This window comes from Caretta caretta, chromosome 25 (genome assembly GCF_965140235.1).
Source record: "Caretta caretta isolate rCarCar2 chromosome 25, rCarCar1.hap1, whole genome shotgun sequence".
Classification (NCBI taxonomy): Eukaryota; Metazoa; Chordata; order Testudines; family Cheloniidae; genus Caretta; species Caretta caretta.
The window spans coordinates 7,287,356-7,302,668 of record NC_134230.1 but is presented as its reverse complement, the minus strand read 5'-3'; the positions used below and the strand labels follow the sequence as shown (position 1 = coordinate 7,302,668).

The 15,313-nt window shown below is 57.3% G+C and overlaps 1 protein-coding gene and 1 long non-coding RNA gene across 5 annotated transcripts in view; both read right to left on the bottom strand.

Annotated features, from left to right (window-relative positions):
- Window positions 1-15,313, bottom strand: part of LOC142070093 (uncharacterized) — a 270,503-nt gene that overhangs the window by 62,468 nt on the left and 192,722 nt on the right. The gene's annotated exons all lie outside the window — the stretch shown is intronic.
- The window catches only part of LOC125627191 (uncharacterized), a 32,697-nt gene that overhangs the window by 3,637 nt on the left and 13,747 nt on the right, over window positions 1-15,313 (bottom strand). For all 4 annotated transcript variants that reach the window (XM_048831067.2, XM_048831070.2, XM_048831069.2 and 1 more), the window contains 11 exons: window positions 14,450-14,587; window positions 13,729-13,810; window positions 7,944-8,013; window positions 7,760-7,863; window positions 6,640-6,738; window positions 6,143-6,214; window positions 5,613-5,687; window positions 3,921-3,984; window positions 3,396-3,452; window positions 2,557-2,653; window positions 1,895-2,002 (listed from right to left, as the gene is read on the bottom strand). In XM_048831067.2, coding sequence (XP_048687024.2) covers window positions 1,895-2,002; window positions 2,557-2,653; window positions 3,396-3,452; window positions 3,921-3,984; window positions 5,613-5,687; window positions 6,143-6,214; window positions 6,640-6,738; window positions 7,760-7,863; window positions 7,944-8,013; window positions 13,729-13,810; window positions 14,450-14,587 — 966 coding nt within the window. The remainder of the gene's footprint in view (window positions 1-1,894; window positions 2,003-2,556; window positions 2,654-3,395; window positions 3,453-3,920; window positions 3,985-5,612; window positions 5,688-6,142; window positions 6,215-6,639; window positions 6,739-7,759; window positions 7,864-7,943; window positions 8,014-13,728; window positions 13,811-14,449; window positions 14,588-15,313) is intronic.

Below are 15,313 nucleotides of genomic sequence, written 5' to 3'. Positions count from 1 at the left end.
GAGAATTGAGATTTGGCTGCATGGACGTTACCAGCCCAGGAATCATAGAATCATAGAATATCAGGGTTGGAAGGGACCTCAGGAGGTCATCTAGTCCAACCCCCTGCTCAAAGCAGGACCAATCCCCAACTAAATCATCCCAGCCAGGGCTTTGTCAAGCCAGGCCTTAAAAACTTCCAAGAAAGGAGATTCCACCACCTCCCTAGGCAACGCATTCCAGTGTTTCACCACCTTCCTAGTGAAAAAGTTTTTCCTAATATCCAACCTAAACCTCCCCCACTGCAACTTGAGACCATTACTCCTTGTCCTGTCCTCTTCTACCACTGAGAATAGTCTAGAACCATCCTCTCTGGAACCACCTCTCAGGTAGTTGAAAGCAGCTATCAAATCCCCCCTCATTCTTCTCTTCTGCAGACTAAACAATCCCAGTTCCCTCAGCCTCTCCTCATAAGTCATGTGTTCCAGACCCCTAATCATTTTTGTTGCCCTTCGCTGGACTCTCTCCAATTTATCCACATCCTTTTTGTAGTGTGGGGCCCAAAACTGGACACAGTACTCCAGATGAGGCCTCATCAATGTCGAATAGAGGGGGACGATCACGTCCCTCGATCTGCTCGCTATGCCCCTACTTATACATCCCAAAATGCCATTGGCCTTCTTGGCAACAAGGGCACACTGTTGACTCATATCCAGCTTCTTGTCCACTGTCACCCCTAGGTCGTTTTCCGCAGAACTGCTGCCTAGCCATTCGGTCCCTAGTCTGTAGCGGTGCATTGGGTTCTTCCGTCCTAAGTGCAGGACCCTGCACTTATCCTTAATGAACCTCATCAGATTTCTTTTGGCCCAATCCTCCAATTTGTCTAGGTCCCTCTGTATCCTATCCCTGCCCTCCAGCATATCTACCACTCCTCCCAGTTTAGTATCATCCACAAATTTGCTGAGAGTGCAATCCACACCATCCTCCAGATCATTTATGAAGATATTGAACAAAACCGGCCCCAGGACCGACCCCTGGGGCACTCCACTTGACACCGGCTGCCAACTAGACATGGAGCCATTGATCACTACCCGTTGAGCCCGACAATCTAGCCAACTTTCTACCCACCTTATAGTGCGTTCATTCAGCCCATAGTTCTTTACCTTGCTGACAAGAATACCGTGGGAGACTGTGTCAAAAGCTTTGCTAAAGTCAAGAAACAATACATCCACTGCTTTCCCTTCATCCACAGAACCAGTAATCTCATCATAAAAGGCGATTAGATTAGTCAGGCATGACCTTCCCTTGGTGAATCCATGCTGACTGTTCCTGATCACTTTCCTCTCATGTAAGTGCTTCAGGACCCGATGGCAAACAGAAAATGGCAGGCAGGCAGTTCCTCACATGCCCCTTACTGCACGCCCAGGCTACGTGCCACATGCCAGCAGACACCCAGCCCTGCGGGGGGCAAAGGACTGAGGGGCTTTCACTGGAGCAGATACCGAGGAGTCCTTTGGCCCACCAGGATCTAGGCATTGCCTTCCCCAGCCCCCCAGCAAAGCCCCCTGCAAACGCTGCAGTGCCGGCCCTGGGGTCCAGCTGCTGTGGCTCTGGGTGGGAGTCTTGACTTAAGGGCCCTGTGTTTTCCACCAGGGGGGCTGGGGGTCCCCCAACACGCCCAGCCAGTAGGGGCTGGCTGGCTGCTCTCTCTCCCCTTGTGCCAGGCCCAGCACAGACACCAGAGAGACAGCAGCCGCCCCTCAAACAGCCCGAAGAGGGGATGTGACCTGCCCAAGGGACCCAGGGTTTGGGGTCCCCACTGTTGCCCTGGACCATGGCTGGGAACGGGGGCTGGGGCCCTCCCCGCTTGCTGGTTCTCTCCTCTCCCAGCTCCCCCCGCGGGGTCCTGCTACTCACTGGTGCTGCAGGTCGAGCTCTGGCCAGGCCCCCATTGACATCAGCTGCTGCTCCAGGGCCACGATCCTGAGGCCGATGTACCCCGAGGACAGTAGCAACACCACCACCCTGCGGGGAGGCCAGTGTGAACAGAGAGAGCCAGGCCAGCCTGGCACACCGGGCAGGGGCATTCACCCGGCAGAGCCGGGCTGACGAATAGCTGCTTAGTGCCTGGACCCCAGGGCAGACTGCCCACAGGAGCTGGGTTTAGCCAGAGTAGAACCGCAAACTCCAAGCTCTCGTGTGATGGCTGGGAGCCGCCGAGCTCCGTCTGGGAGCTGCTGGGTGTGGCACAGCCTGGCAGGGAGCTAGGGAATGCAGCAGGCTGCTTCCCCCAGGTGCCACGCACACAGCGAGAGGGTCAGTCTGTGCAAGGCACAGCAGGAGCCGGCAGCCAGGGCACCAGCCGGCCGGGGCTTCGGCACACAGAACCAGAGACCGGCACATTCTGCCCCAGTACCACATCTCCCCTGTGCCAGGAGCACCAGGCTGAGTCTGTGGGCACTGGAGCTAATGGGGGGGGGGCAGGCACTGGCATATGGTGCCCTGCTATGAGCGCTGCCCAGTGCCACACTCGAATAGGCCCTGTTGGTGCCCGCTGGGCTGACTGCCCCGGGACTCACAGCAGCAGGTAGATGAGGATGACGACGTTGAGGGTGCTCAGTTGCGCCCACCAGCCCCTGGGCGTCTTCTTCGTCTGCCTGCCTGGCCACGCCCCCTCTGCCGGGAAAAGGAGCAGTCACTGATGGGGGGAAGGCAGGGCTGTGGTCCTTAGCTACCCTGGGAGGGATCGCGGGGGATCTGCCACTGCACAGCCCCCCAGGACTGCCAGCCGCCCTCAGAAGCCTTCATAGCAGCCACCCTCTGCAGCCAGGAGATGACCCCTCCAGGGACTGGCTTCCCTGCCTGGTGCGTGTAACGAGTGGCAGCCAAGGGAGCTGCAGGACGGCCTGCGCCAGGTCCATGCCAAGCGCCTGCAGAGGGGCCAGCTGGCCCAGCTCTGCCCCCGGTGTCAGTCGGGGGTGGCTGCAGGGAGGCCAGCCTGGTCAGACTCGCCTTGACCCTGCAGCAGGGCTGGCGAGGAGACGATGTGCCAATGCCCTGGCACCAAACACCACAACAGCAGCTCTTTGCCCTATGGGCAGAGGTGTAGCTGGGAGGCACATCTGGAGCCTGCTAAGACCCGCTGGGATGGGGGCTCAGCAGCCAAGGGATGCCAGCTACCTCCCTTCCCAGCTGCCCAGAGCTATAAGGGACACACCTGTCACAATGTCCTGAGTGGCTGCAGACGGGTGCCCGTTGGCATGTGCTAGGGATGGCCACCGGGGAGGGCCCATGGAACCACCTTAGCTCTGCACTGGAGCACAGTGCCCACAGGAGAGCAGCCACAGGGGCTCCTGCCTGGGTACCCCCACCCCGAGCCAAGCCGGTGACCCTGAGTGGGCCTGAGGGATCCACTCACCTTTGCTCGGCACTGCCATCTCCTCGCCCTCTCTGCTCTGCTTCGAGCCCAGCCCGTCTGCATACACAATAGGATACCCAGTCACTTGGCGCTGCCTGTGCCCAGCCAGGTGCCAGGCTCCCGTGTGCCGCCCCCAGGGAGGTTGGGGGGCTGTGGCTTGTGGGCCGGGCATGGTGTGTTCTGTCTGCCTTGGGGGGTTCTTGTGTCCCAGACAGGGCAGGAGATTGGGGCCACAGAGCCACCCGTCACCAGCTCCGCCCCGCCATGGCTCTGGAAGGGGCTGAGTGGAGGCTGGTCAAACTCATTCTACCTAATACAAGCGGCTGTCACTGGAGCCATGCTCCTAGCCGGACGCTGTGACACTCAGAGGCAGGCCGAGGGCGCAGGATGCTGCCTGGAACGGAAGAGAAAGGAGGCCCCTAGGGAGCTCCTCGCTGCACGCTCATTTGCACGTGGGCTGCTGAGTGTGCGAGGGCTGCGGGGCCAGGCTCTGGGCAGGGGGCGCGGCTGAGGGCCCTGGCTCACCTTGCTGGTCCAGGAGGCCGTCAGACTCGGGGGGGTTCAGCTCCAGGTCCGACTGGCTCGAGGTCTGAAAGGGGAAAAGCTGCAGGTCGCAAAAGGGGCCCTGGGCTCCCTCCCCACTGCTCGCTGGTCTCTGCCTCCTCCTGCCATCTCCCCAGCCCCAGCCCCAGCCCCAGCCCCAACCTGCTTCCGAGTCGCAGCACCGCTCAGGGCCGGCTGCTCAGAGCAGTTAGACCCCCAAGTCCTCACTCTGGCCCCTCGGAGGTGCACAGAACTCCTGCCTCACCCTGCCGGTGACTAGCCTCCCTCAGCACCTCAACTTGCCGGACAAAATTCTCTCGGCACCTAAGTTCCTGGGCTTGGGCACCGCTGCCTCCCTGTGGGCACCTGGATTCCCGCCTCCTGCCTGCACCCCGGAGTGAGTCACAAACCCAGGGGCGGCGGGCGTCTGGCGGGGCCCAGCCGGTGGCGTGTTTGGGGGCCCAGGCCCCACTCAAAGCTGCTGCCACCCACCTTAGCCATTAGCCCGGGGGTCAGAGCTCCCTGATGGGATGCGGGGGACCCCCAGGTTCAGTTCCCCCATCTCTGGACGAGGGGCAGACAGAATCTGAGGAGGGGTCTCGACCCACTGAGCTAGGGGACAGTCTGACATGGGTTGAACTGTAGCCCCGAGTCCTGGGCAGCCCCCGTCCAGCAGCTCCGCCAAGGCTCCCCCCAGCCCAGGGCGGCTTCTGAGCCACTCGTGCTGCTCCTGGCGCCCGTGTCTGAGTCGGGCCCTGCCGCGCCCCTCAGGCAGGGCCCTAGTCCGATAACAAGCACAAGGCTAGCTCGCAGCTCCGGGCCAATCAAACCCAGGGTGGGGGTGATTCATGCCCTGTGATCTGGCTGGGATTGCCAAGGGCTTTGTGGCGAAGGGCAGGGGTGCCAGAGCCCTGGGTGACACAGGGCAGGGGGCTGCTGAAAACAATGGGGCCCCTGCTGCATTCGGAAGTGCCCTGCTCAGTGTGCTCCCCGCGCGCTTTGCAAAGACACTGGCAATGCCAACGGGGTTTAAGTGGCAAAGGAGAAGCCTCAGCTTAGGGATCCCCAAGGCAGGGAGGGAGAGGCCGCTGAGGAGCAGGGGGCCAGCTCAGGGGTCTGGCTCAGCCTGGGGCTTGGATTCAGAGCCACTCCCACTCCTGGGAGTTTAGAACCAGGGTTGGGCTTTGCCCACAGTTCCATGTGCCCTGGGTTCACAGGTCCCAGCTCCAGCTGCCCCACAGGGGGTGTCTGACTGGGGCAGCCTGGCCGAGAGCGGCAGAAGGGGGCACGGAGAAGCCCCAGACAGCCAGGACTGCTGGCCCGCAAGCCACCTCCACCCAGACCAGACAACACGAGTTCTGGGAAAGCCCAAGCCCCTGGAGCTGGGCAGCAGCCGGGTGACCAAGGGCACGTCCAAGCCACCAGGGTGCCCAGGCAGGTGTGTTCCTGCGCACACAGGGCTTAAAGAGTCACCCCCACCCACTTTGTGACCTGGCAGCATGGCGCCAAGTGGGTACTGGGCCGCCTGGACCGCGCAGAGCCCCGGGCGCTGTCGGGGCCTCGGGGCAGCTGGCCCAGCTCTCAGGAATCTCCATGGTTTGCTAACAGCGGCACCAGCTCCTCTGCCCTGCTGCCCACAGTCTGTGCCACCAGCCGGGGAGTCGGGGATCTTACCAGAGACTTCTCGCGGAGCTGCTCGGAGCTGGTGTTGGCGGGCGAGGCCAGGGGGCTGGTGCTCGTGCTCCCGTCCTGGACAAGAACAACGAGGAGAGTGAGCCCCCGGCAGGCAGCAGAGCCTGCTAGACGCTGGCCAGCCCAGCCCTTGGTGCACAGTGCACAGGCAGGCCAGGAGACGGAGGCTTCCCCTGACCTGGGGGACGGCTCCCAGGCACAAGGAGGCTCAGGATCGGTCACCTCTGGGACCTTCTTCCTCAGCGTGTACATTAGCTTGACTCACTCCCTCCGGTTTGGAACACATGGGCCGGAATGAGGGGCAACAGCCCAGTGCGTGGGGCGGGGGGGAAGAAGGTCTGGCATGGCCGTGGGGACTGAGGGGCACCGACAGAGCTGCAAGAGTAAGGGGAGCCCGGGATGGACTAGCTGGGGATCAGGATGGCAGGGCATTAGCAGATGGGCATTAGCATTTCAGCCCCTTCAGCCAGAGACACGGGAGAACAGGCACAAAAGCCTGGCACAGTCCCCACCTGCAGGTGTTTGCAGACCGATCGCAGCAGCTGGTACGTGGCCTCCCGGGTCCGCATCGAGACAAAGAGAAACTGCAGGAGGAGAGAGGGAGAAGGGATTGGCCTGATTCCCGGGGAGCGCACAGCCGCAGCGTCCACCCTCCCACCACTCCCATGCCCACCCCACCCATGCTGGGAGCTGGTTCCCCACCCATGTGGCTGTCTCTATCCCAGGCTGGTCAGAGGAGCTCGCTTGTCCACCCACTGCCCACCAGTTCATCCCTCCAGCCTCTCACCACTACCGATGCTTTTCACTGCACTCCCCCAGTCCTCAGTGGGGTTCGTGCTGCTCCTGGTGCCAGGGGCAGGGGGGCACTGCATGATCTGCCCTGTGCTTGGGACTCGCTCTGCTCCCGGTGCCAAGCGGGGGAAGGCACCGCATGGGCTACCCCGGGCTCACTCCGCTCCCGGTGCTGTGGGCGGGTAGATGCACCACGTGCCTTGCCCTCTGCTCGCACCTTCTCACCCTCCACGGTCCGAATGCTGAGGGCGTTGGGCACCAGCAGCGCCGTGTTGGCCTTCTTGAGGACGGCGATGGAGGAGATGGGGATCACCACCTGCAGGGCGAGAGGGGTCTAGTGGGTGATGGGCCCATCGCTCATGGCATCACGCCTGCTCTGGGAGGGGCGAGGCCCCAAGGCCAGGGTCATGCCCCTGATTGCTTTGGTCCCCAGGACCCAGGGCAGGCGGGGGTGTTGCACCCCACGGCGGCAGAGACAGGAGCTAGGAGCCGCTGGGGTGCCAGAGCGGTGAGGGTGGGGTCGGGCACGTGGGGGTGGGGATTGCCTCCTCCAGCTGTGCCCCGAGGGCTGAGCCATTGCCCCATGGTCCCTGCGGGAGCCCCTGACATAGACCCCCCTGGGGGCCTCCTCAGTCTCTGACACCAACAGCTAACCTGGGCGCCTGGCAGCCACTGGCATCCCATGCCAACACCAGCCAGCTCCATAGGCCTGATGGGGGGCACTCCTTGACCTCCAGCTGGGTGCTGAGCCCCTGGCCCGGGCGTTGGTGCCAGTCCCGGGGCAGCACCACAGAAGGCCGGCCACGGCTCAGTAAGGCTGCCTGGCACCTGTGCCAGGGTGGAAGCTCAGAGGGCAGCTGTAGAGAGCCCAGAGGAGCCGGCGCGTGGGGACCAGCTGGGGTGGCCGATGGTGAGCAAACCCGCTGCTGGGCTGGCTTCCCTGGGGGAGGGGAGCGCTGCCCTCGGGGGCTAGAGGGAGTGGAGATAAAACATGCACACAGACACCCCCACCCCACACATTGCCCCCCCACACCAACCACACATCCCAGCCCCCTGCCCCCTACATGCATCCCACCCACCCCCTCCCCAAGCCCACCTCCCCTCCCCCACACATCCCCACCCGCTCCCCATCCCATCTCCCCGCCCCCCCACACCTCCACCCCATCCTCCCTCCCTTCCCTCACACAAACCACACATCCCAGCCCCCTGCCCCCTACATGCATCCCACCCACCCCCTCCCCCACACAACCCACACGTCCCATGCCTGTCCCTCTTTCCCCTCCCCCCCCCCCGTGCTACCAGCCCACGTGAGCCACCGTGGGGCGCAGGGGCCCTACCTTGACGTCCCGGAGCAGCATGCTGCAGTGGAAGCAGATGTAGTTCTGGGAGACGTAGAGGCGCCCGTGATAGGGGACTTCCCTCTGCCAGGCACAGGAGACACCTGTGGGCGAGGGGCAGAGAGGCGGGTGAGTGGGCAAGGCATGGGGGGGCAGGCGGGAGGCTGGGGAGAGCGGCACTCACTGTCCAGTAGGGACTCCTCCTCGGGCATCTCCTTGAAGGCCTTGTGGTAGCTCGCCAGGCGCTTGGCTAACTGGGGAGGGAACAGGGGCAGCGTCAGTCCTGGAGAACGCGCCCTCCCCCCCGCCCTGCATCCCCCCAACGGGCCTGGGGGTCTGCTGGGGCTGGCAGCAGCTTGGGGCCAGCTCAGAACCCCCATGCTGGGCACCATCCCAAGGACTATCAGCCAGCCTTGAGATGTGCCCTGACACTAGGACGGGCCCCCCGGATCCCATGTGGTGGGGGGGCAGGGAGGAGGCACACGCGGGACCTGATGGAGGCTGTGGGCACACGGGAACTTGTCCCAGATCTCCCCCTGGCTGGCTGGGGGGATGGGTACACCGGGACCTGCCCAACGCTGCCAACCCCTGTCCAGGAGAGCCGGCTCTCCAGCAGTTGGCACAGCCCAGTGCTAATGCCAGGTACCCTGGCAAATGGACGGTGCCAACCCCCCACCCAGCGACCCATCCCAATACCCCTCATACGGGCATCCCACCCCCCTGCAGGTATCCTAACTCCACCCCCAGCACGAACCCCACCCCCTGCCCTGGCACTCCTCTCAACCCCCCGGTATCCCAAACCCACCCCCTGCACCCATCCTAAACCACAGTGCCCATCTTCCCATCATTCTTGGGGAAGAAAACTATTAGAGCCTCCCCTGGGATAGTGCTTGGGGTGAGCTATAGACCGCCGGGATCTAATCTGGATATGGATAGAGCCCTTTTTAATGTTTTTAATGAAGTAAATACTAATGGGAACTGTGTGATCACGGGAGACTTTAACTTCCCAGATATAGACTGGAGGATGAGTGCTAGTAATAACAATAGGGCTCAGATTTTCCTAGATGCGGTAGCTGATGGATTCCTTCGTCAAGTAGTTGCTGAATCGACTAGAGGGGATGCCATCTTAGATTTGGTTTGGTGAGTAGTGAGGACCTCATGGAAGAAATGGTTGTAGGGGACAATCTTGGCTCAAGTGATCATGCACTAATTCAGTTCAAACTGAACGGAAGGATTAACAAAAATAAATCTGCAACTAGGGTGTTTGATTTCAAAAGGTCTGACTTTCAAAAATTAAGGATATTAGTTAGGGAAGTGGATTGGACTGAAGAATTCATGGATCTAAAGGCAGAGGAGGCCTGGGATTATTTTAAATCAAAGCTGCAGAAGCTATCAGAAGGCTGCATCCCAAGAAAGGGGAAAAAACTCATAGGCAGGAGTTGTAGACCAAGCTGGATGAGCAAGCATCTCGGAGAGGTGATTGAGAAAAAGCAGAAAGCATACAGGGAGTGGAAGAAGGGAGGGATCAGCAAGGAAAGCTACCTTATTGAGGTCAGAACATGTAGGGATAAAGTGAGACAGGCCAAAAGTCAAGTAGAGTTGGACCTTGCAAAGGCAATTAAAAGCCATATAAATAAGAAGAAAACAAAGAAAGAAGAGGTGGGACCGCTAAACACTGAGGATGGAGTGTAGGTCAAGGATAATCTAGGCATGGCCCAAGATCTAAACAAATACTTTGCCTCAGTCTTTAATAAGACTAAAGAGGATCTTAGGGATAATGGTAGTGTGACAAAGTGAGATTGTTCTTAATGACAGGTTTCAGAGTAACAGCCGTGTTAGTCTGTATTCGCAAAAAGAAAAGGAGTACTTGTGGCACCTTAGAGACTAACCAATTTATTTGAGCATGAGCTTTCGTGAGCTACAGCTCACTTCATCGGATGGATTCTGTGGAAAGTGTAGAAGATCTTTTTATGTACACACAAAGCATGAAAAAATACCTCCTCCCACCCCACTATCCTGCTGGTAATAGCTTATCTAAAGTGACCACTCTCCTTACAATGTGTATGATAATCAAGGTGGGCCATTTCCAGCACAAATCCAGGGTTTAACAAGAACGTCTGGGGGGGGGGTAGGAAAAAACAAGGGGAAATAGGTTACCTTGCATAATGACTTAGCCACTCCCAGTCTCTATTCAAGCTTAAGTTAATTGTATCCAATTCGCAAATGAATTCCAATTCAACAGTTTCTCGCTGGAGTCTGGATTTGAAGTTTTTTTGTTGTAATATAGCAACTTTCATGTCTGTAATCGCGTGACCAGAGAGATTGAAGTGTTCTCCGACTGGTTTATGAATGTTATAATTCTTGACATCTGATTTGTGTCCATTTACTCTTTTACGTAGAGACTGTCCAGTTTGACCAATGTACATGGCAGAGGGGCATTGCTGGCACATATCACATTGGTGGATGTGCAGGTGAACGAGCCTCTGATCGTGTGGCTGATGTTATTAGGCCCTGTGATGGTGTCCCCTGAATAGATATGTGGGCACAGTTGGCAATGGGCTTTGTTGCAAGGATAGGTTCCTGGGTTAGTGGTTCTGTTGTGTGGTATGTGGTTGCTGGTGAGTATTTGCTTCAGGTTGGGGGGCTGTCTGTAGGCAAGGACTGGCCTGTCTCCCAAGATTTGTGAGAGTGTTGGGTCATCCTTCAGGATAGGTTGTAGATCCTTAATAATGCGTTGGAGGGGTTTTAGTTGGGAGCTGAAGGTGACGGCTAGTGGCGTTCATTTGCAAATTGGATACAATTAACTTAGGCTTGAATAGAGACTGGGAGTGGCTAAGTCATTATGCAAGGTAACCTATTTCCCCTTGTTCCCCCCCCCCCCACGTTCTTGTTAAACCCTGGATTTGTGCTGGAAATGGCCCATCTTGATTATCATACCCATTGTAAGGAGAGTGGTCACTTTAGATAAGCTATTACCAGCAGGAGAGTGGGTTTGTGTGTGGGAGGGGGGAGGGGGGACAAGGAGACAAAGAGACAAGGTGTGACGAAGCGGGACTGTTCTTAATGTTTCCTCTGAATAGTGTGGGGGTGCCTCAGTTTCCCCATGCAGTTCTTAAGTATCTAAGGGGTGGGATAAGGGTGTATGATCATTGCAGAGCCCTAGAGGGCAGGTGTGTGCAGGGGTCTGGACACAGAGAATGGCCAACACCCTGTTTTCTGGCTACTGATGGCCTGGACCCTTTCCCCCTGCAAGGTGAGAGCTAAAGGGTTGGAGAACAAGGGAATCAGGTGACCTCCTGGCCCCGGAAAGGGACAAAGCCCAGAGGAGGAGGGGCTGGAGGGAGTTTCAGTTTGGGGCTGGCTGGAGACATGGAGTGAAGTGCAGACGTGGTTGTCTGGCTCACTGCCCCCAAAATGGACCCAGCTGAGGGGTCCCGTTCTCTGCACCTACAAGCTCTGTTTTAGACCATGTTCCTGTCATCTAATAAATCTCTGTTTTACTGGCTGGCTGAGAGTCACATCTGACTGCAGAGTTGGGGTGCAGGGCCCTCTGGCTTCCCCAGGACCCCGCCTGGGCGGACTCGCTGTGGGAAGCGCATGGAGGGGCAGAGAGGATGCTGAATGCTCCGAGGTCAGACCCAGGAAGGTGGAAGCTGTGTGTCCTGAAGACAGTCTGCTCACAGACAGGAGACTGCCCCAGAGTCCTGCCTGGCTTCGTAGGGAGCAGTTCCAGAGCATCACTCAGGGACTCCGTGACAGGTAGCATGACAAATGGGAATGAGGATATGGAGGTAGATATTACCATATCTGAGGTAGAAGTGAAACTCAAACAGCTTAATGGGACTAAATCGGGGGGCCCAGATAATCTTCATCCAAGAATATTAAAGGAATTGGCACATGAAATTGCAAGCCCATTAGCAAGAATTTTTAATGAATCTGTAAACTCAGGGGTTGTACCGTATGACTGGAGAATTGCTAACATAGTTCCTATTTTTAAGAAAGGGAAAAAATGTGATCCAGGTAACTATAGGCCTGTTAGTTTGACATCTGAAATATGCAAGGTCTTGGACAAAATTTTGAAGGAGAAGGTAGTTAAGGACATTGAAGTCAATGGTAAATGGGACAAAATACAACATGGTTTTACAAAAGGTAGATCGTGCCAAACCAACCTGATCTCCTTCTTTGAGAAAGTAACAGATTTTTTAGACAAAGGAAACGCAGAGGATCTAATTTACCTAGATTTCAGTAAGGTGTTTGATACCGTGCCACATGGGGAATTATTAGTTAAATTGGATACGATGGGGATCAATATGAACATTGAAAGGTGGATAAGGAATTGGTTAAAGGGGAGACTACAATGGGTCCTACTGAAAGGTGAACTGTCAGGCTGGAGGGAGGTTACCAGTGGAGTTCCTCAAGGATCGGTTTTGGGACCAATCTTATTTAATCTTTTTATTACTGACCTCGGCACAAAAAGTGGGAGTGTGCTAATAAAGTTTGCAGATGATACAAAGCTGGGAGGTATTGCCAATTTAGAGAAGGACCGGGATATCCTACAGGAGGATCTGGATGACCTTGTAAACTGGAGTAATAGTAATAGGATGAAATTTAATAGTGAGAAGTGTAAAGTCATGCATTTAGGGACTAATAACAAGAATTTTAGTTATAAGCTGGGGACGCATCAATTAGAAGTAACGGAGGAGGAGAAGGACCTTGGAGTATTGGTTGATCATAGGATGATTATGAGCCGCCAATGTGATATGTCCATGAAAAAAGCTAATGTGGTCTTGGGATGCATCAGGAGAGGTGTTTCCGGTAGGGATAAGGAAGATTTAGTACCGTTATACAAGGCACTGGTGAGACCTCACCTGGAATACTGTGTGCAGTTCTGGTCTCCCATGTTTAAGAAGGATGAATTCAAACTGGAACAGGTACAGAGAAGGGCTACTAGGATGAGCCGAGGAATGGAAAACTTGTCTTATGAAAGGAGACTCAAGGAGCTTGGCTTGTTTAGCCTAACTAAAAGAAGGTTGAGGGGAGATATGATTGCTCTCTCTAAATATATCAGAGGGATAAATACCGGAGAGGGAGAGGAATTATTTAAGCTCAGTACCAATGTGGACAAAAGAACAAATGGATATAAACTGGCCACCAGGAAGTTTAGACTTGAAATTAGACGAAGGTTTCTAACCATCAGAGGAGTGAAGTTTTCGAATAGCCTTCCAAGGGAAGCAGTGGGGGCAAAAGATCTATTTGGCTTTAAGATTAAACTTGATAAGTTTATGGAGATGGTATGATGGGATAACATGGTTTTGGTAATTAAATATTCATGGTAAATAGGCCCAATGGCCTGTGATGGGATATTAGATGGGGTGGGATCTGAGTTACCCAGGAAAGAATTTTCTGTAGTATCTGGCTGGTGAATCTTGCCCACATGCTCAGGGTTTAGCTGATCACCATATTTGGGGTAGGAAAGGAATTTTCTTCCAGGGCAGATTGGAAGAGGCCCTGGAGGTTTTTCACCTTCCTCTGTAGCATGGGGCACGGGTCACTTGCTGGAGGATTCTCTGCTCCTTGAAGTCTTTAAACCATGATTTGAGGACTTCAATAGCTCAGACATAGGTGAGAGGTTTTTCGCAGGAGTGGTGGGTGAAATTCTGTGGCCTGCGTTGTGCAGGAGGTCAGACTAGATGATCATAATGGTCCCTTCTCACCTAAATATCTATGAATCTATGAATCCCAATCCCCATCCCCACACAGATCCCAACCCTCCAGAATCCATTCCAACCCCCCTGCCGCAGGTATCCCAACCCCACCCCCAGCACCCATCCCAACCCCCCTGATATTCCACCCCCCCAGCATCCATCCTAAACCCTGGTTGCCATCCCAACCCCCAACCCCACAGGGATCCCGACCCCCAGAGTCCATCCCCACCCCCCGCGCCCCATGCCAGCTTCGGGGGGACTTACAGAGGACGAGGTGGCCCTCTGCCTGCTCAGAGCCGGCTCCTGTTCGGTCTCTTTGGAGAAAGACAGGTCATAGGTCTTTGATCTGAAATGCACCAGAGGCCAAAAGTGAGAGAGGCAGAGCCCTGGGCAGGGTGGGGGCGGGGGGGGGAGTCCTCACAGGGCAGGGCTGGACTCAGGGGGCAGGCAGGCAGGCCGCAGGGTGAGCAGGTGTCCAGTTTTAGACTGGAACACCCAATCGAAAAGGGACCCTGGCGGCTCCGGTCAGCACCACCAACCAGGCCAGTAAAATACCGGTTGGCGGTGCTGCGGGGCTAAGGCAGGTTAGTCCCTACCTGTCCTGGCTCTGCCCTGTGCCCCGGAAGCGGGCAGGAGGTCCAGCTCCTAGGCAGGGGGGCCACAGGGCTCCGCGCGCTGCCGTCGCCCAGAGCACCAGCTCCGCACTCCCATTGGCCGGGAGGGGCACCGGGGAAGGGGCGGGGCCTCGGGGAAGGGGCAGGGTTAGGGTGTTCGGTTTTGTGTGATTAGAAAGTTGGCAACCCTAGCAGCACAGGGAGGCACTGAGGATGGTCAGGGTGGGAGAGGGGGGTGCACTGTGACTGTGCGGCTTTCCAGGGCAGTGTAACTCGCCTGGGCCCACGTGTGCGGAGTCTGAGAAGGGAATTTCGGGGGTGGTGGGGCCTTGTTCTTGGGGAAGGTCCCTGCGGGAGCGGCAGGGCCTCACCTAGAGAGGCTGGGGTGCTTCCTTGGCTGGGGGGCATCGCTCCCCGTCTCCTCCAGGCTCTGCCACTTCTTCAGCTCCAGCATCTTCTTCTTGCTCTTCTTGAGTTTCCCGGAGCTGGCGGCAGGGTCAGCCAGGCCGCTGGGGAGGGCAGAGAGCAGGGTGGGGTGACAGGCGCCCCCAGCAAGGAGCCTCATTCCTGCCCCCTCATCTCCCCAAGATGCACTCCGACGTGCAGGCTGTTTTCTCCCATAGGTAATGGTGGTGCTACCCCAGGCCATGGAGAAACTCCAGAGACACGTGGGGCAGCTGAGTGATGCCCACTGGCTCCCTGCCCTCTCTGCCCCACCCCCCTCGGGTCTGGGGGGTCTTTACAGCTGAGTCCCCGGGGAAGAGTTTCTGTGGCTGATCTTAATGGGGAGGGGGCAGGGCTCTCTTCACAGCACAGCCAGCCTGGGGGGCTGCAGCAGGGGGGGTGGGTCCCTGCTCTCCAGTCCCCAGCTGCACCTCCTCTAGGACTCATACCCTCCCTGCCATGGACCGTGGCAAGGCCTTTCCGTGGCCAGGTGCAGAACACGACCTGGCCCCGTTTCTGATGTCCTCCACCCTCCCTTGGTCTCAGACAGGCCGATCAGATGGCCCCGGGGGCAGGGTGGAGTGAGGCACACCCCTGCTGAAAAGCCAGATTCACAGACACAGCAAAGGGGGGAGGGGAACAGAGCGAAAGGGCCAACAAGCTGCGTGACAATCCCACAGCCAAGAGAGGGCAGCGTCAAACGGCCCCAATCCCAGTGCTGCTGCCACTCAGCTGGGCCCAGCCGGGTCTCGGCCCTCCACAATCTGCACACGAGCTGTATGAGCTTCTCC